Source organism: Taudactylus pleione, unplaced genomic scaffold, assembly GCF_031769625.1.
Source record: "Taudactylus pleione unplaced genomic scaffold, aTauple2 ptg000687l, whole genome shotgun sequence".
Taxonomy (NCBI): domain Eukaryota; kingdom Metazoa; phylum Chordata; class Amphibia; order Anura; family Myobatrachidae; genus Taudactylus; species Taudactylus pleione.
In genome coordinates this window covers 1,833,868-1,853,857 of record NW_028285089.1, presented here as the reverse complement: position 1 = coordinate 1,853,857, position 19,990 = coordinate 1,833,868, and the positions used below count along the sequence as shown (strand labels likewise).

General features: G+C 41.7%; 1 protein-coding gene across 1 annotated transcript in view; it reads left to right on the top strand.

Moving 5' to 3' along the window:
- The first annotated feature begins 2,822 nt into the window (after nucleotides 1–2,822).
- Nucleotides 2,823–19,990, top strand: part of KSR1 (kinase suppressor of ras 1) — a 228,655-nt gene continuing 211,487 nt past the window's right edge. Inside the window, exon 1 of the mRNA XM_088456139.1 lies at nucleotides 2,823–3,469. Coding sequence (XP_088312265.1) covers nucleotides 3,269–3,469 — 201 coding nt within the window. The 5' untranslated portion in view covers nucleotides 2,823–3,268. The remainder of the gene's footprint in view (nucleotides 3,470–19,990) is intronic.

Sequence of the window (19,990 nt, the reverse complement as noted above, 5' to 3'; positions counted from 1 at the left end):
TTTATTGATGATGTGACTGCTGACAAAACCAGCAGAATGAATTCTGAAGTGTTTCGGGCAATATTATATGCTCATATTCAGTCAAATGCTTCAGAACTCTTTGGACAGTGCTTCACAGTGCAGATGGACAATGACCCGAAGCGTACTGCAAAAGCAACCAAAGAGTTATTTAAGGCGAAAAAGTGGAATGTTATGCAATGGCCAAGTCAATCCCCTGACCTGAATCCGATTGAGCATGCATTTCACTTGATGAAGACAAAACTGAAGGGAAAATGCCCCAAGAACAAGCAGGAACTGAAGACATTTGCAGTAGAGGCCTGGCAGAGCATCACCTGGGATGAAACCCAGCGTCTGGTGATGTCTATGCGTTCCAGACTTCAGGCTGTAATTGCCTGCAAAGGATTTGCAACAAAGTATTAAAAAGTGAAAGTTAGATTTAGGATTGTTTAGTTTGTCCCATTACTTTTGGCCCCTTAAAAAGTGGGAGGCACATATAGAAACTGTTGTAATTCCTACACCGTTCACCTGATTTGGATGTAATTACCCTCAAATTAAATCTGAAAGTCTGCAGTTAAATCACATCTTGTTTGTTTCATTTCAAAGCCATTGTGATGGTGAATAGAGGACAAAATATGAAAATTCTGTCAATGTCCCAATATTTATGGAACTGACTGTTTATACTAGCGACCCGCCCTGGCTTTGAACTTGAGCAATTTGGAATTTACTGCGATAGTCTTTTTTAAGGTTTTATAAGATTGCCTTGTAGATGACACATAAATAAAATAAGAATGGTAAAAAAAAGTTAAAAACTGAAATTTTGTATTAGTAAACAGGGCTAACATCAATTTTGCTGGAGAAACTGGATAATATGTATCAATCTCTACATGGTATAAAATAAAGTCCATTTTTATATCTTTAATGGTTGAGGCAGCGTAAGCCAAGAAAGCACTCGGATGTCCGCTTTTTCATTGACTTGCATCACTAAATCGTCAATGCTCGGCTCCCTTTTGTCATTCATTAATGTTTCATACACCTAAACCCTCCTCCACAAATGTTCTGTAGAATAGTGAAAACTGCATCAAAATCTGTCCAGTGGTTCTTGAGATTTACCCGAACAAACAGACAGACGTCTACCAGGGACTTTATTTTGTACTATGCATAGATTCCTTAAAATGGTATTCCCTTTTATATCACCCATGTCTGACTGCCCCTCCCCTATAGATTATAAATTCTAATGAGCAGGACCCACTTCCCTTTTGCTTCTCTGACCTATACCTATCTCCTATTACCAACAACAACACTCAACCTTTGGGCTCGCATGGCACTGATTTTTTGGGAATTTTGACTGCATATGTTGCAATGATTTTATAGCTGGTGTCCTATGTTCTATGTTTTGTACTGTCTTTTGCACTCATTTATTCAGGGGTAGATAAAGAGAGGGGAGTGCCTGTGTAGAGCCTCTGTGCGGGCCATCGCCGGTGCATGTCTTCTGCATACCTCCCAACATTTGACGAGGAGGAGTCGGAACTTCCGCACGTCGAAGGCGCGCAGGGCCAAAAAGGGTGTGTGGCTTGATGGTAAATGGGCGTGGCCTAACGGCACACCCCCGTTTACACCACTAAGGGGCATGCCCAGCATATCCGAGATGCTGGGCTGCCCCCAGGCTTCCCCCCGTACTGTGAATAGATGCTGTGCACAAGTGCACAGCATCTATTCTTGCTCTGCATACCCGCTGTTCTGCTTCCCCCAACTTCCCCCCCACAGCGGGGCACTGCGGCCCGCAGGTGGGACAGTCCCAGAAAAACGGGACTGTCACGCTGAATGCGGGACGGTTGGGAGGCATGCTTCTTTTTACTCTAGCACTTTACCAAATTCTACTGCGCATGTGTCGATCTCCTGGAAAATAGTGCCCTCGCCATGTTTCAAGTGATATCTGCGGCGCCAACAGAGAGGTAAGTATTGTGAATTGGTACAGGGTGTTCAGTGTGGGTCCTCTTGGACTCAGGGGCTCATAAGCACCGCACACACTGCACCCATTATAGATGCGCCCATGACTATTGTTATCTTTGCACTGTTTTTTTGTTGTGGACCCCTTCTGGTGAGAAGGAGGAGGTGAAGAAGAGGAAGAAGAAGAACATTCTACGTTAAGAAAAATTTTAATACATGATGCATCCTTTCTACAATATTTCCACTATTTCTTCCTGGTATGCATCATACTGGGGGTGCTCAAGCACCCCCAGTATGGCTAAGGGGAGGCTAGTGTTGAAACCAGCTCCTGTGGCTAGTGTTGAAACCAGCTTTATCTATTAATACAGTAATTATGGTAGTGTTACGAATTTCCAGATATTTCACCACTTCCTGTTATCCCAGCACATAGGTAGGGGCATTTTATAGGTGTACTGTGCCAATCTCTTTTGTAATGTAATATATGTAAAACCATAAAGCTTAGATGCACACCAACACCAAATCCACAACTAAAATAGATTATTTATATAAGATGTTTTACACCTATGATGCTATGATGACTGCCCTGCAATGCTTCCAAAAAGATCTACATCAGGTTGTATTGTTTAGAGCAGACTATAACACGCCTGGCAGAATGGCCTTGCCTATTTATTGCAGCAACATCTATATGCATAGTTTTGGTCATGGCTGGAGGCTGCCTTCCAGTGACTTAAAAGTAAAAGTATTTCCCACTGAGGAAGACACCAATCATCTCACAGTAGCATCTCCCTTGCAGTATTGTGTGTTCTCCTGTAGAAGACTACAAGCCCCAGCATTCCTTGCGTTTGACCCGAGCTCTGTCTGACATTAGAAAGCAAAGCCAGAGAGGGGGAAGCTGGTAGCAGCCAGTGCTGACTGAGTGGCGCTGCTGCTGCTGTCAGACTATTACTTTACTCGTCCCTTCTTATTTACATCAACTTGCTGCTCCTAACACCTCCATCGTGCACTGTAATAGCATCGTTGCTTCTCAGGGTGGGTGTGGGAGGCTGAAGAGCACCGAGATAAAACTGGACTATATGTAATCCCCACCCTGCATGGATGCATTGCACGATTAGCACCTTTAGCCATGCACAGCGTCACTTTGGCTATGTGACCCTTGTGCAATATTCGCCCTCTGCGTTCTGATTGCACATGCATTAGCGTGAAGTTACCCGTACATACAGCGGGATTACAGTCATTGTCAGTATATATATTTTGTATATATATATATTTTTTTTTTTACAAAGCCGTATTCCCCGGTTGCACGGTTCCCGATGCCGAGGAGATGGAGAGCCGGAAGATGGTAGAGATGAAGCCGGGAGGTACCGGGCTGGGGAGCGGCGAGAGCGGACTGGCCCTGTCCGCCCGGCAGCACTGCGAGCTCATCCAGAACATGATCGACATCTCCATGTCCAACCTGCGGGGGCTCCGCACACAGTGTGCCGCCTCTAACGACCTCACGCAGCAGGAGATCCGGACCCTGGAGGTGGGTAATCGGCACCGGGGCAGATGGCTGGCTGTCAGTCGCCCACTATAGAGTGTAATGAGCGTCTGTTTCCCGCAGCGGGGCTAGCTAGAGGGGGCAGCAGCCTCACTGACAGTGCCGCGGGCCGGTAACTGGTTGAAGTAGAGTAGTCACACACCCACTGCCAGTGACAGGAGGGTCTCTCAGTCTAACGGCGCTGCTGCTACTGGCCAGGCCTGCACCAGGGGCAATGCACCTCTCTTTCCCATACTACAGCCATTATTGTTGTCACAACAAGAATGCTGTCCAATGTGTTAATCTGCCACAATTATCATTTATTTCCTTATTTTGCATAGGGCGTAATCCATCCTTACATGCTAGGCAGGCAGAGGTGCTGTCAGTATCTGCGACCATCTATTTCCTTCAAGTGTTTTTTTTCTCTATTATGCATTTCACTTTGGTTTCTTGTTTGAGCAACTTGTGCTGCATGTATTTGGCATTGGTGACACGGTGTTATATTATGTAATGTCCTTTATATTACACGATTTTACTAGCACTGGTTCAAGGGTTTAATGGTTGTATCTAATTATAAGCATGGTTGTGTTTAGTATATGAAACAAAACTGCACTTCAGGAACAGAATGATTGAATTTTGATATATATATATATATTTGTAGCTTGTCTTTTTAGCAGTTTCCTCTGTACCAAACCATGAAAGACAAACCAATGTAATACTTCCTGAGTATTTCTGTATGAAACAAATCTAACTGGGCTAAAATAAATTAAGAAGTAGGCCTATGTACTATTTTTATTATGGGCCTTCCTTCCAATTGAGGAATTCATAGTGACCTCATGATAAATGATTTTTGATAACACGTTTGATCCTATAGCTAGCCATACAAGTGCAAACTGCCATATTGGCATTTGTGACCACAAATGCTGGCTGCACATGCTGCTATATATGCCAGTTGGCACATTATCACAGTCTTTGCGGTCCTAAACAGACCCTGATGTTCAATTATAATCCAATCAAATTTGATCAGATAAAAATCAAACATGCTGAAAGATGACTGCAACAATAGGCCTGTGAGGCCAGAAAAGAGCCATCTGATCGGCCCAAGAGCTGAGTGACAGAGCACGAGTGGCAGGATTGTACAATGTGTAAAATGATAGACTTTAACAATCTCAATCAGGTTGTATGTAATGAAAAATGTCTGAACACATTCAACCTTGGTGTCTGAAAGGTAATGTGTGATTGATACATATCAATTTGTAGGATCAGGTTTTCCCACTTGTGTTGGCAGATTCATATGCTCTATATCCCACAGGTTCTCAAACTCGGTCCTCAGGACCCCACACAGTGCATGTTTTCCAGGTCTCTTCACAGAATCAAAAGTGAAATAATTATAACCACCTGTGGACCTTTTAAAATGTGTCAGTGAGTAATGAATACACCTGTGCACCTGCTGAGCGACCTGGAAAACATGACTTGTGTGGGGTCCTGAGGACCGAGTTTAAGAACCACTGCTCTATACACTCTGACAAAGTATTGGATGAAAGGTGGAATTGGGGGCGGGGGTCTATAACCATGGATAAGCTTGTGACTTTCTGCATAGGCCTCCTAGGCGGCACTTGACATCTATCACAGCTCGAGTGACTTTCTAATCCTTGATTTGTTTATTATGTCTACTTCTGTTTAGTACACATACTGTGGGAAAATGGGTAAAACCTAGTGTTTTGTTTTAATGCATTATGGCCCTCATTCAGAGCCGTACGCTCTGAGCAGAGCGCACGCTCTGAATGAGGGCCGGCCTCCATGAAAATGGAGCGTCCTCCTGGACGCTCGTATAGCTGTGGGTCACCACCCACAGGCTATACGAGCGTGCAGTTTGATGGCCGCGATGGTCTTGACCATCGCGACCATCGAAACTGCGAGCAGAAGCCTGCGGTTGAGGTTTTCAACTGCAAGCTCCGGAGTGATTTTGGCTCTATCAGAGCCAAAATCACTCCCACTGACATCACTAGTGATGTCAGTGGGCCGGCTTCTGACGGGAGGCGTTCCCGTGGGAACGCCCCCATCAGGGAGGCACGCCCCCGGCACGCCTACCAAAGGGGGCGTGCTGTCAATCAACATCGACAGCACGCCCCCTTTGATCAGACACAACGAGCGAAGGACTTTCCTTCGCTCGTCGTGTCTGGCGCATGCGCACGACGGAGCTCCCTCCGTCGTGCGCATGCTCAGTCCAGAACATCGACTCACTTGCGAGCGGACAGCCGCTCGCGAGTGGGTCTGAATCAGGCCCTATGCTTTTACCATGTTAACACTTAAGAAATAGGTTGAATTGCATTATGAACTTTTAAATGTGGCTTTAAAATTTCAGAGTGGAGGAACAACCCATAAGAATCCATCCTATTTTTATTTTCACGTGCTTTTCAAGTACTAGTAAAATACAGCTAGTTAAATAGTAATAAAAGTGGATATGCAAGAAAAAGCCACTAAGCTTTGTAAACCTGAAATTATTAAATAGTAAATTGCTGGTGGGAACCATCAGTGTGGAGCCTTCATGTGATTTAACGTTTTTCCTTCATTTTAGCTTAGACGGGAATCATTACCATCCAGTGATATATAACTTGCTTGGTATAAAATGCACATGACTTGATATCACATCACAAATATAGTGCATGGACTACAAACTGATGCAGTAGATTATACGCGGATATGACTTACCCACCTGCTTGCACACCTAATGTTTACTTTTTTTGAGAGTCCTATGAAATAAATAATTGTTCTGGTGCACGTTTACAAATATGTGCTTTAAATTTTAGAATTACATATACCTGTAGTGCCTTGTGGGGGGTACACACTGATTGATATATATCGCCTGTTCAGTTGAACGAGCGATATGTTTGTAGCGCATCGGTGGGTGTGTACACCTGATCTGTCCGTGACCAATGTCATTCACAGACATATCTAATCAGCCCTGCAGCACAGCCAATGATGATATATCTAGCAGATATATTGTTTCATGTGGATGTCTGTATGGCCGCCCAGCCTTCAGCCTGATATGTCTGCAGCAGAGGTCATTGAATATGACGTCACTAGTGGCAGTCATATTGAAATAGCTCTGCTGTCAGATATATCACCCGAACGATTGGTAAGTCTATATGCACTTGCCAATCGTTAGGTCGGTGGCCGGTCTGCCAGACGTGTACCCAGTTTGAGGCCTAAAGCCTTAAAAAAATATAATATATACTGCAGTAAAGTATGAACTGCATAATGTTACCCTTATCTTATTTTTGGAATGGCTACATGTAAAAAGGTGATAATGGGGTGTATTTACAAAGTGGTTGCTTTTCAAAGCTGCCACTTGCTGGTGGTTCTGGCAGTAAAATTTAAAAGAGCAATAATATTTATATTATCAAATGCAAAATAATCCTGGTTTTGCTTTTTATATTATTGTCGTTTTAAACTCTGTGGCCAGAACAAATGACAAGCAATAGCTTTGAAAATCCGCTGTTTAGTAAATATGCCCCAACATGTTAGTGGATCACAGGGTGCTATCATATTCCTGTGAAAGGCTGTCAGACAAAGTACTGCCAAGTTTAGGAAGCGCCTCCTGGTAGCTACCAGTAAGTACATGCCAATGTTGTATAACTGATTAACCAAATAAATAAGTTCAGTTTGTTTTATTGTGTGTTTTAAAATTCTATATCTACTTTTATAACCTTCAGTAAACAAAGTTTACACCATGATCACTACTATCATCCTTGAATAGCATTTGCCAGGGATCTAGTTCCATAAAGACTACTTTTAAGAACTATAACCTACCCATCATATGCTGTTTTTCAGCTGCATTATGAACTTGTGAACAATTTTATTCACCCTACGGAAAAAAATTGCTATAATAATGCTTGAGAGTCTATTATTTATCTACATAGGGCATTCTAGATGCCACTGACCTAGGTATACATGCAGTACCACTAAAATCCCCTGCAACATTTTTGAACAATATAATGTTCTGGTCCATAAGGATATGAATCTCTTGTGATCTGAAAATCAAAACTTTGTGTCCCACTTCAAGTGTATCTGGTGTGGCCCAACCCCCATCCCCATCAGTAACACACAATGAGGCTGTTACACTTGCTATGCACAGTACTTTCTGGTTTCTTCCATTAATATTGGCTGAAATCTGTCCATTCTTTCTCTAAACGTGGCAATACACAGCTGGATGATGCCACGTGTGTACTTTTGGGCCTCATCATATCAGCAATAGTTTTCTGAAATCCTTAACAGTTCTATCTGCATCTATATTACCCTGTCTCCCCACCCCATCTACTCTACATGATTTTAATAATGATCTACATTTAGAGATATTCCAGACCATATGCAGTGGTGCACCTATGATTTACTTGAAGTTTTGTGTGTGTTTGTATGCTTGTGTGTGTATACATGATATTGCTGCTGTATAGCTATGGTTGTTTTGAAAGATTAAGTAATGAAAACATTTTGTGTTATGGTAGAAGAGTGAGTTGGACAGGTTTGGCATGCTCATGTGTACCTTATGTCATCACATTACGTGTTTTACTTCCCAATGTTCACCGTAAAAGAGTTGACAGCTATACATTCTCTCCAATGATATAATTACCTGTGAAACTTTAATGTTATCCATGTAGCTGCGATTGTTATTTTGAGACTTAGGGAAGAATTCAATTGTTAGCGCTGGGCGTCTAACTAATGGGCGTCTATTGGAGCAATTCAATTGTTTCTCTGATCAAGTGGCCATTAGCCGCATCAGTCACATTTTTTTTCTCGCTGCCTTCGGAGGTGTGAGAAAAAATGTTTGAAAAGTCATCTAAACTCCTGGTTTGGACTTTTCACATGTTTTTTTGTCACACCTCCGGAGGCTGCAAGGAAAAATGTGACAGTCACAGCTAATGGGCGTTTGATCGGAGCAACAATTGAATTGCTCCAATAGATGCACATTAGTTAGACGGCCAGCGCTAACAATGAAATTCCCCCCATTTGGTCACAACATTTAAATGCTGCCAGCATGCATCATATACCTAAAAATCTCATAGGGGCTTATTTATCATGCAATTTTTTCATAAAATTATTTAGAAACTTAAGTTTCTGCATACTTTTATGAATTTTTGCTCTATGCTAATAGCCTAATTCAGGAGACTTCACAGAAATCTTCTACAGAAGGCTAATTAACACGGCAGACCGCAGTCCCCATTATTATCAATGGGGACTACAGTCTGATCCCTATGTACCACTTTTCGGAATTTGGCTCCATAAGTTTACGCCATCCTCCAATGTTGTAAACGGCTTTAAGCTTATGGAGGAATAATCACAGGAGGGGGATCTTATGATCCCTCTCCCGCAGCCTCCAACCGGCTCCCGAATCTGACACTGTGTGCATGCGATCTTCATAATAGACATTGATATGTCCAGCTATACAGTATATTGCTTTGGCTCTTTGCCGTGAATTGAATCTCCTCCAATAAGACCACTGAAAGTTATCTTGTTGTATTTTGAGCTATAAAACATGAACTGCATTTGCTAACCACCAGTGAAGATAATGCACATTTGTTAAAACTGGTACACATGGAAAAGATGCTGTAACACATACAGTAGCATCGTTTAAAAAAAATAAAAGGAAACATTTGGTGGCTGCGTGTCACAGGTTTTTGTCCCATGCACAGTTCTCATAATTATTTTCCACTGTGTTTCCTGTATAGTAACAAGTTGAAAGCAGGATGGAAACTACCGTTTTTTACAACTCAATTGTTGTAACCTATTGCGGATGCTCCTACCAGTTTAAAGGATAACATCACTCAAAAAGAGGCACAGAGTAAGCGTAATCTCTGATGAAATCGGTGGGCTGATCATGCTGCACAGGAAGAGTAGATCAGAGTGTGGCTTATGATAATTGTATCCATCAGCAATCCTGCTGGATTTGGCTATTGGTTGAGTAAGTTGGTTACAGTTCCCATCCGAACTACAATCATTTTTTATTTAAATTCGTTTTGGGTGGTGTTCTTTTAAGCAGGTCCATGTAGGCTAGTATGTCCATAGGTGGACCATGCCCGTCTGTTTTCTGGTAAATTGTTTGCTTTGTAATCTTGTCATGTTCACACATCTCATTGATGTGCAGGCAGACTAACTAGAGCTTCCAACATAATAAACGTGTTTTTTTTTGTTTGTTTTTTTTAAAAACCCAGATGTTTGTAAGATGTTTTTTTTTATAACTTATTATTACATATGCAATCGTTACCCTTTAAAAAAAACTTGTTTGTGTTCATGTACTTTAATTTTACCTGCAGGCACAGTCTTGGTTGCTATATTAGATGATTCTCCTGCTGGGGCTCGTCTCTTAGTGTTGTCTCTTGTTCAGTATAAAGGTGTAAGGTAGTTGGACAGGTTTCACATGTTTTATGATATACTCAGGAAAACTGCCATGATTGTAGTTAAGAAAAGGAAATAGCTAATTAGAGGGATTGTTTAGTTTGTGGTTTGGGTGGAATTTAATGTTAGCCCAGCCAAGCCACATGTTTAACCTTATTAAAGCTTTCAAATGTGTCTTCTAGAAATCTTTCTGCGTCATTGCCTGTAAACTGTGACAGGGTTATAACTGACACTTGGGCTGATTCTGTGTTGGGAATAGCTATACACCTGAACAAACTATATTGCAATGAAAGGGTTACAATTAGGGATGTGCAGGCTCGGATAGGTTCGAGTTTGCACGTGGAGTTCGGATTTTTCCCTCCAAAAAAACGGAACTCAGAACGAGGCAAAACGTCATCTTACATGGACGAACATCATCATTCCTGGTCTTTTGTCCAGGAATGATGATGTTCGTCCATGTAAGATGACGTTTTGCCTCGTTCTGAGTTCCGTTTTTTTGGAGGGAAAAATCCGAACTCCACGTGCAAACTCGAACCTATCCGAGCCTGCACATCCCTAGTTACAATACATTTTTTTTCAAGCAGGGTAAATACTGGCTGCTTTTGCATGTAGCCCGCAAATGCTGGACAGCTTAATTTTTATGCAGCAATCTAGATTTATGCTAGGACAGCCCTCCCAAATCTAAAGCTGGGTACACACCTTATAGATGTAGCTGCAGATCGAGTGATTCTCTTAAAAGTGCTCGAAGTCCCATAGGGCTTTCTGCAAAACTCGGCGAATTCGGGCTCAGAGCGGACCGCAAAGGGTGCGCGATGCTGGTCTGTTGCCAGCGTTTTGATGCCGTTGCAACTGCAACTCTCATCCTTTGCATGTAATTGGATTGACCCCCTAGATTTTTATTTTTTTCTGGCAGCCAAGCAGAGTGACACAGATATTAGGAAGTCAACAAGTGTACAGTTGGTGTTTTCTGCTCCCTTATCTGAAGTGTAACAAGTAATGGTTTGCAAAATGTTGTAACAATGTTGGCACACTTCTGTATTGATAGCACCCTGTGTATTTTGAGTACACACTACAACGCGGATCGGAATGATATATAGTACACTTTGTTTAGTGTGAATGTCCGATCCATCGTAAACAAAGGTCATTCATCACATTGTCCTATCTGCTGGCCTGCACGGCAGATGCAATGAACTACGTTGTGCTGTGACATACATCATGTAACAACACATTGCGCCGTCATACAACAGATCCTGCAGCGCGATGTATCGTTATATCACATTGCACCGTCACTAGGTACACACATTGTAAGACTTGCTTATATAATACTATTTACCTATACTGATAGGTAAAGATACTGGTACCAGAAGCTGTTGATAACAGTCTGAAGAGTCAAAGTTCTTTTCCTCTATGTGTGACCTTTTGTAGAACACAGACACATATTATTATATCGCTCAACATTGCTTCAAACCTGTTAAATGATTATCTGAAGTGTTGTTACACAGAGTGCTCTATTTAAAGGCACAAAATGGGAAACGCTAATGACAGATATTGTTTTTATATTTGCCAATGCAGTCGGTTTTGTATTACATATGACAACAACTTCTGTTTATAACCTTAAGGTGCAATTTTTAATTCATAATAATAATAATTTATTTATATAGCGCTTTTCTCCTAATTGAACTCAAAATACTTTCCATTTGCGTTTCAAAAAAACACAAGATACAAAATAAAATGAAGTATTAATAGACTACAGAAAAGAGAGCTAAGCATTTGGGTTGTGTGTGTGTGTATATATAATATATATTTTAGAAGCTATGGGACATTAATGGAATGCATCAGAGTAGATACCGTGTTTCCCCGATAATAAGACCTACCCCGAAAATAAGCCCTACCCTTACTTTTGTAACCCGGTCTAAATTAAGCCCTACCCAGAAAATAAGACCTACCAAAATCCCATTTTGAGCTGGGAACGCTTCAGAGCCCAGCGTTCCCAGTAATGCAGTGCGCGGGTGACGTCATGACGTCACCCGCGTGCTGAGGATCCTGTGCGGCCGCACCTGCTGGATCATGTTAGATCCAGTCAGCGTGCAAGTGAGAGGGACATCCCGGACGGCGGCGAGTCAGGTAAGTACTGTACTGGTGGGTGGTGCTACAGGGGGGGCCTGCATAAGGGACACTGCTACAAGGGGGCCTGCAAGGGGGGGGCCTGCATAAGGGACACTGCTACAAGAGGGCCTTGCAAAGGGGGGGCCTGCCTAAGGGGCACTTCACAAGGGGGCCTGCATAAGGGGCACTTCTACAAGGGGGCCTGCATAAGGGGCACTTCTACAAGGGGGCCTGCAAGGGGGGGGGCCTGCATAAGGGGCACTGCTGTCGATCTTAATTAAAATAAGACCTACCCCGAAAATAAGCCCTATGGTGTTTTTTTGAACAAAAAAAATAAGACTGTGTATTATCTGGGAATCACGGTAGGTAAGTTTTTGAGTCTGTTTTTGAAGGATTCTAAAGTGGCGGCAGCAAGTTCCAGATAGTTGGAGCTACAACGCTAAAAACTCAATCTTCAAATTAATTAATGGGAGATTCTATGTACTACTAATAGTACTTCATCTGTAGATCACAGCGAGTGGGGCAGTAGGGAATCAGAATCTGCTTCAGGTATCCTTGATCCTGGTTATGTGTAATTAAGCAGTTCCCTCATTGGCTGTACCTTCCCAAAACATCGCCACTCCCAATAAACATGTTTGGGATCTATTACATATTGGTTGGGAGGGACAGATAGGATCATTGTTGGTGCGATCATTGTTTCAGATTCGGCAATACCTGTGTATGGGCATTTCTAAATTTGTTTCCATAGTTTGCACATTTTTATTATTTACACATAACGTTATGCTGATAGTGCATATGCACTTTTGTAGCAGATTTTTAATAGTTTTTATTTCACTTGCTACATTTATATGTTACTTTTTGTAAGTTGAGAATCTTAAAGCTTTGTTAACTTGACAGATGAAGATGAAGCTGCTGTTAGACGTCTTTGGATTTCCCCTTTCTCAGCTGTGGTGTTTCAGAAAGTCACAGTTAGGCCCGTATATTTAGAAATGTTTTATTATAAATGTGTCTGAAGGTAAGGATTTCCCATTACACTGCTAATCAAGTTATTGTTTTGAAGTCTGTGTTGTTTGAGACCAGCAAGATTGTGCAATTTTTGTAAAATCCTTGGAATATGAGGAGTCCGAGTGGGTCTTTATTGTAACTATTTGATTTCCACTTAGAAATAAAAAACTGTTTATTTTGGTAACATAAGTAATTTTCCAAATGTGTAATAGCATGCTTTGTCATAGTAATAGCATGCTTTGTCATAGTCCTAAGTACATGCATAGAATGTGCAGGATATAAATAGTAGATGGCCAGCCATTATACTGTAGATGTCAAGGTTTAGCTTCTGTTATTGTAACACTGTCAGGAATGACTGATCTCTGCATGTAGCATTGTGCTGACACCATATGGTAGAGAATGTAGCATTAGAATTGTGGACTTATGTTTTTGAAAACCTCACCCCATAATTATCCTATAGTACATGTTACTCACCATGCAGATAGAATGTCACTTGTTTCTCTGTGTTGATAATGCATTTTTAATATAGTTTATGAAATCTAGATAAATATATCCAAAAGTTATGGCCAACAATATTGTATAAATTGGCAGGGATTATACCGTAACCTGCTCTATTCCCACATTGCTGAATTTGCTCCTTTGAGTTGACTGTTTGGTGATATAGTTGTGTCAGGCCATGCTAAGAGGTAATTGCAGACCTATCCCAGCAGCATTTGCCTGTTGGAATGAAGCGTAAGCATGAAGTTATAGGGTATTACACATGTTGTCACATTGCTGCAGGCATGAATGAATGGCACAAAATAAGGAGCCTCCAATCTGTGCCCTGCTTTTCCCAGTCCTGGCAAAATTCACATATCCCAGGATTTGGAGGAGCAGGACTAACAGTGCAGGCTTATTTTTGGAATGGCATTCGCCCAAGCTGATTCCTAGGGGGTAGGCTAAGTTATTAGTTGGTAGGTAGGTGGTGAAGGCTCTTAAGACCATAAATTATACGCATAGCAAAGTTTTATTGTAAGGGATGTTCAGTTATCTCTTGACTGGATAAGCCATTAGTAGTGCAGCTGAGTGAAAGGGAACACCCTAGGTGCGTCATAGAATGCGTAGTGTAGTGAAAAATGAGGGAAGGACAGAGATAGACCAGATAAATCTGGTGGAGCACAAAGAAAAAGAACATACAGACAACAAAGACATGATGGTAATAACTATGTAATTATGTAGGGGGCAGCCAACAGTTCTAGGCAAAAAGAACAAATCACGGACACCGGCAATGAAAAAAAATGTGGATCGAGAAAAAACATATAGAGAGAAAAGGATGATAACAGACATGTATAAGCAATGTGTCACCCAGAATCTGTTCCCAGTGTAAAGGCCAAGCATAGAGAATGTGGACTTTCTCCAGTCACCAGGTCATATTTTCTTAATTGTTCAACCTGCGTGAGCAGTTATCTCTGACAGTACACCATAGGCAGCATGGCTCATTGCAGGCCCTTATTTAAAGTGTTAGTTTTATTGTAGGTTAATTATTGTTTTAATACTGCCCCTAGGACCTTTCTATATTCTAATCTAATATAGACACGCAAAGATCTACAAATGTATTAAGCAAAAAGAAAATAATATATTAATGACACATATTTCCAATTCTTTATGTTAATATTTTGCTGATAGATAATTGCTTTTTGGGGACTAATGTGTGTTATTGTATTTATTACATAAAAGATAATCTTGCAGCACCCAATGCTACTTTCAGGATGTTAAACACTCTTCCCTTTGCAGTCGGTGTCTTAGTTGAGATGTTGAAAGAGATTGACCGTTTCTAATTTTAGGTTTCTTTTGTTCTCAGTATTTCCCTTTTTATGTGTCAGGACTATTTTGTGTATTTGGAGCATATCAAAGTTATTGCTATTCTTTTGCATTCAATTACCCATACAATAGTTGGGGTGTGTGTGTGTTTGTGAGGGGGGGCTCAGAAAATAAGGCCTACTGAAATTCAAAGTATTATGTTTCTATGGAAGATTTAAATATAGAAAGGAATGTCAAGACTAATAATAGACCTACCAGTCTCTTCAGTTTGAAATGTGCGCACACCTTTTCATTAGACTACCATCCTCCTTTCACTTCCCAGCCCTAACCTGCCTTACTCCCTAGTTCATCTTCCAACTGTTCCTCCCCCTCTAGCTATGTAAACTCTCGCAGGCAGGACCCTCTTTCCATGTCAAAATAGGCAGCCCCCCACCCCCACCAGGGGTTTGGGGCAAAAGTGGGTGCAATTTAGTGTGTAAACCAGTTTAAGAATTCTCAAAACTGCTGCAAATTCTCACACACACAGAAAACCAGAATCTATACTAAATATATAGGGAAAGTAACGTTGATTCTGGACTTATTGGGGGCACAGAGATGGCTAGACATGGTGGAGGGGGCACAGTGCAGGGAATGCTGGACAAGGGGGGCACTTCTGGGCTGGGAAGGATGGACTTGGGTGGCAAAGGGTAGGGAAGGCTGGTTGTACTGGGGGGGGGGCAAAAGGCAGGGAAGGCTGGTTGTACTAGGGGGGGCAAAAAGCAGGGAAGGCAGGCTGGCTGGACTTGTGGTGGGGGGCTCAAGGATGGCTGGTATATTATTATTACTATATCATCAGTCATCTATTTTTTTTGTCATATTCACAATAGAACGATAAGATAGTTTGTGAACTATGTCTTTCGCAGACATATCAGGTCGCTCGCTCCTGCAGCACAGCTGATGTCTATATATATCGGTATATCTGCCTGTGTGTATGGACGACCTACCGATCACCTGTACACAGGCCGCAGGAACCGCTGAAACACTGACATCACACCCAATTTAAATGCCCGTCCGGTTGTGATGTCTGGCCAGGCATATCAAGCGACTGATTGGTAAGTGTGTATAGCTTACAAATCGGACGCTTGGTCGTTGAGACAGCCAAGTGTGTACCCAGCATTAGTTTGCAAAGTGCAAAACAACTGCAGTTCAGGACAGAATCAGTGCTGGTCCCTCCATGTGACAATATTTCCACCAGAACACACAGGTTTATGAGAAGATATGCTGTACTTTGTTCAGGCTGTGGGGAGGAGTTGGGCATAATTAGGGTATTCCTTGCCTTGCATGAAGTAGGTTCGCTGGAGCGCCTTGCTTTGCACAGCAGTGCATAAACAAGATTTTATTTTGCAGAGCAAAATTATTAAAACATCTAAATATAGAGTGTAAGGGGTAAATTTACTAAGAATAGAGTTTGGGTGAGTTTGGTTGTGTTTAAACTCACTTTGCTTCACAAAAACTCGAGAGTTTTCCCTTTTAAATCTCGCAAATTTACTAAGAAGTGAGTTTTCCGATGGTGAAGCAAAGTGAGTTTTTCCCCCCCCCCCCCCCCAAAATTACTGGTTTAGACGCGAGTTTAGATGAGATTACTTACTCGAAGCCTGCACATATCCATGAAATATGTGAAGGCTGCTTGTGTATTGAACCTATAAAATAATTGTTAAAAGTTTTAAAAAAAATTACATAATATACCCCCCCCAAAAGGATAACCAGCCCCCGTACTTGCCAGCCAGTCATGGCACCAAAAATTACAGGGAACAAAATGAGTAGGGTTCCACCGTAAATTAGGTACCAGCACCTGGCTGCAGGACCAGTCCTGGTTTTAATTATAGGGGTAAAAAATTTGCGTAGGGGTACCCCTAAAATTAAAACTAGCACTGGACCCTTTCTAGTGGGGGGGCTGATGCCACAGCCAGGGGAGCCCTTTCACCGGGCCCCCCAGCCGCAGCATCAGCCCTGACCGCTAGTCAGCCCAGGCCAGGGATCCCTGGGGAGTTGGGGACCCCTCCAATAAAGGGGTCCCCCTCTTCAGGGCACCCCTGGCCTAGGCTGATAGCCCGGGGCTATCCTCTCCACCCTTGGGCGGTGGGTGGCGGGTTGATAATGTAGGTATAGTGTTAAAAATCGAGTTAACAACATTATCTTTACAGTCGAACTGCAGGTCCCAGCAAGCCTCCCCCGCATGGTGGTACTTGGAGAACCACAAGTACCAGCATGTGGGGCATTAAGGGCCCACTGGTACCTGTAGTTTACCTGTAACGAAATGTGTAAAAACAAGACACACACACCGTGAAACTAAAGTTTTATTATACATACATACATACACACCTGATAACAGATGTTCACGTCCCCTTCTCAACGTAAAGTATCCAATGGTTGTGCCTGTAAAAAAAAAAAGATCCAATACTCCCCTTTTGTCCCACGATGTTCTCCGCAGTAATCCAAAGAGGGCCCCGGAGACACTGTAACAAGACGCTACAGCATATTGTTACAGTCGCATGAGTTTTAACAGTGAGAAGAGAAAACTCACTTTCAAACTTGCACCTGTTTGGTCTTAGTAAATTTGCGAGTTTGAAGAAAAGACTAAACTCGCATGAGTTTGCAAATTCAACCAAACTCGATTCTTAGTAAATTTACCCCCTGAAGTCATATTTTAAAGTATAATAGTCAAGATGACTTTCGTAACCAGCTCTGAGCACTTCATATATTAGACTATGTATAGCTGTATATAGCCTGGGAGGTCTGTGGGCCTTAGTGCTTTTATAAAATAACTTACAGTATGGGGGGGGTGGTGTTATTACAATATTCAAGTTTTCCCAATGACCACTGTACTGATCATATCCAAACTCACTACGGTCGATTCAATTAGGCACCAGCTACTCACGGCTGCGGTAAGTGCGTCTATATTCCACACTTATGGACTTGCAGATTTTTGTTTGATTTGCGTACAAAAATCCAAAAGTCTGGTGCGAGATTGGGTCGCAAGAGTGGCGAGTTACGGTACCGTGACTGGCATTTCCATGTTGTTACTATGTTAACTAACCCCCCTCGTGTCTAGTTTAATTGCCCCCACTTTATTATTTAAAGGTATATCTAGTTGTAATTTATTTATCTATCCTTTAACCCCACAAGATTGGTTTAAAACCTGTAGAAATAATAAATGTATGTATTCCAACTCCTTGATGTATTTGCTCATTGCACAGTATCTAATGACTGAAGGCTAAAGTCCCATAGCAGTATATTCTTATAGTCACTGTTCTATTCAGGCATTATAACTCTGCAAATGTATGTCAGCAATCTGCTTTACAACATGTTATGCAGAGGCCGTTCCAGGATCATCCGACATGTCTGACATTCCAAGGTTATCAATGGGAACAACCTTGCTTTATGCAATACATTTTATTTCCTAGAAATGGAAGTTTATTTTCATAACACTGTCGCTGAACCTGTCACACTGACAAATGGTGACATGGAATGAAGTATTTCTGATTATGAGCATCATCAAGGAAGGAACACTGGTAAAAGTATAAAATCTGAAAAGAATGCATCATTTTTCTTTTAGAGCTTTTTTATTTTTATTTTTTTAAACCTGATTTTGTATGTTACTGTACATGGGTAATTTATGTTTTTTTTTACACCTGCTTCTGTTTTGTTTGCATGAGACCGGTAAAAACTATTGTCTCAGGATGTGATGCATGCAAGCAGCTTTGCAATTCCGTCCTTGCAATTATGTTAATGCAGCAGGTTGCGCCATGCCTCCTGCATGCATTAATGATCCGACCTGTGTCCATGGACACGGCATTGGATCATCTGCGTGATCCATGGCCGGCTGAGTGATCATCGGGTCACGGAGACCGGCCAGCGGTGGTGACACGCATTCGTTTTGTGAGTTTGGGGCCGTCGCTGCCCCGTCCTCAAACAGCAGCAGCCTGTCAATTACTGACAGCCGCTGCATCGGGAATCTGCGTTCAGCAGTGCACACTAGTGAATAAGGCCCTCTGTGCATAGTTGTATGTTTGGAGGAGGCGAAAGATTTGTAGCCCATAGTTTAGCAAGGACATTGGTGCCTAGTGTGTGAATTTAAGGTAAGATTGCAATGAGGATATATAATATGTAATTATTAATGATTACTTAGTATCAACAGTGTGTATTGGGAATTTTTCTGTTTCTATCCTAATAAGTGGCCCAGTTCCATATTTCACATTATACACACATCACAATAGTACCTATAATGAAGGTTGCTATTTGGCTACATTAATTTATATTGAGTAAATATGGTGGCGGGCTGGTGAACCAACAGAATTGGATGGTGATCACTGAGTAATCTTATTTTAGTCTTTTATATCCTCAGATCAGAATGTATTTAACTTGGGACATTTCCATTAAATGCGTTCCTTTAAGGGACGTCTACCTCCAATAATTAGTTGCAATACCTGGGAGCATTTTAGAGAGTATAGTAACGATTGTGCACAGTGGAATAGTTATTTATAGGCATTTTTTACAATTGAGACATAAACTGAATTATTTGGTAAAATATTAAAGGAATGACTATTGCACTCCCTTCCCTAAGAGTATCTATATGAGGTAATTTTATTTTGGTCCTATATATCCTGAGTATCAGTGTGCTGCAATAAACTTGTAAAGGTATATTTGCTACTTTTTTCTAAATATCAGACCAAGTATCTTTAAAGCATGTGACTATCTTCTGTCTGAGATCCCCAGATCTGATGTGTGCAGTAGGTTAATGGATATGAGACCTTTTTAGGATGTGTTTTTTGACCATAAAGGGACTGATGATGAGTTTGAATGCAATTGCTTCCAGACAAAAATGCATTCACTAAAAAAACTGAATTGCGCGCATAGGAAGTTGCTAAAATGACAAGATGTGAGCAGCTCTGCACTACTAGGTATGCAAAAGATATACTTCATGTTTTAAAATCCTTTGCTTTAATAACATAGATAGATATTGGAGTGCCTGTGTTCCGCTGGTGGCTGATGTAAACCAGTCTCTATAGCCACACTGCAGTCTCTACATGGATATCCACCCTGATTCCTTAACGCATTTCTCTTACATCGAAAGAGAAACGCGTTAAGAAATCAGGGTAACTATCCATGTAGAGACTGCAGTGTGGCTATAGAGACTGGTTTCAGTCACCAGCGGAACACTATTAGCCTCAGGTAGCGTCGTCT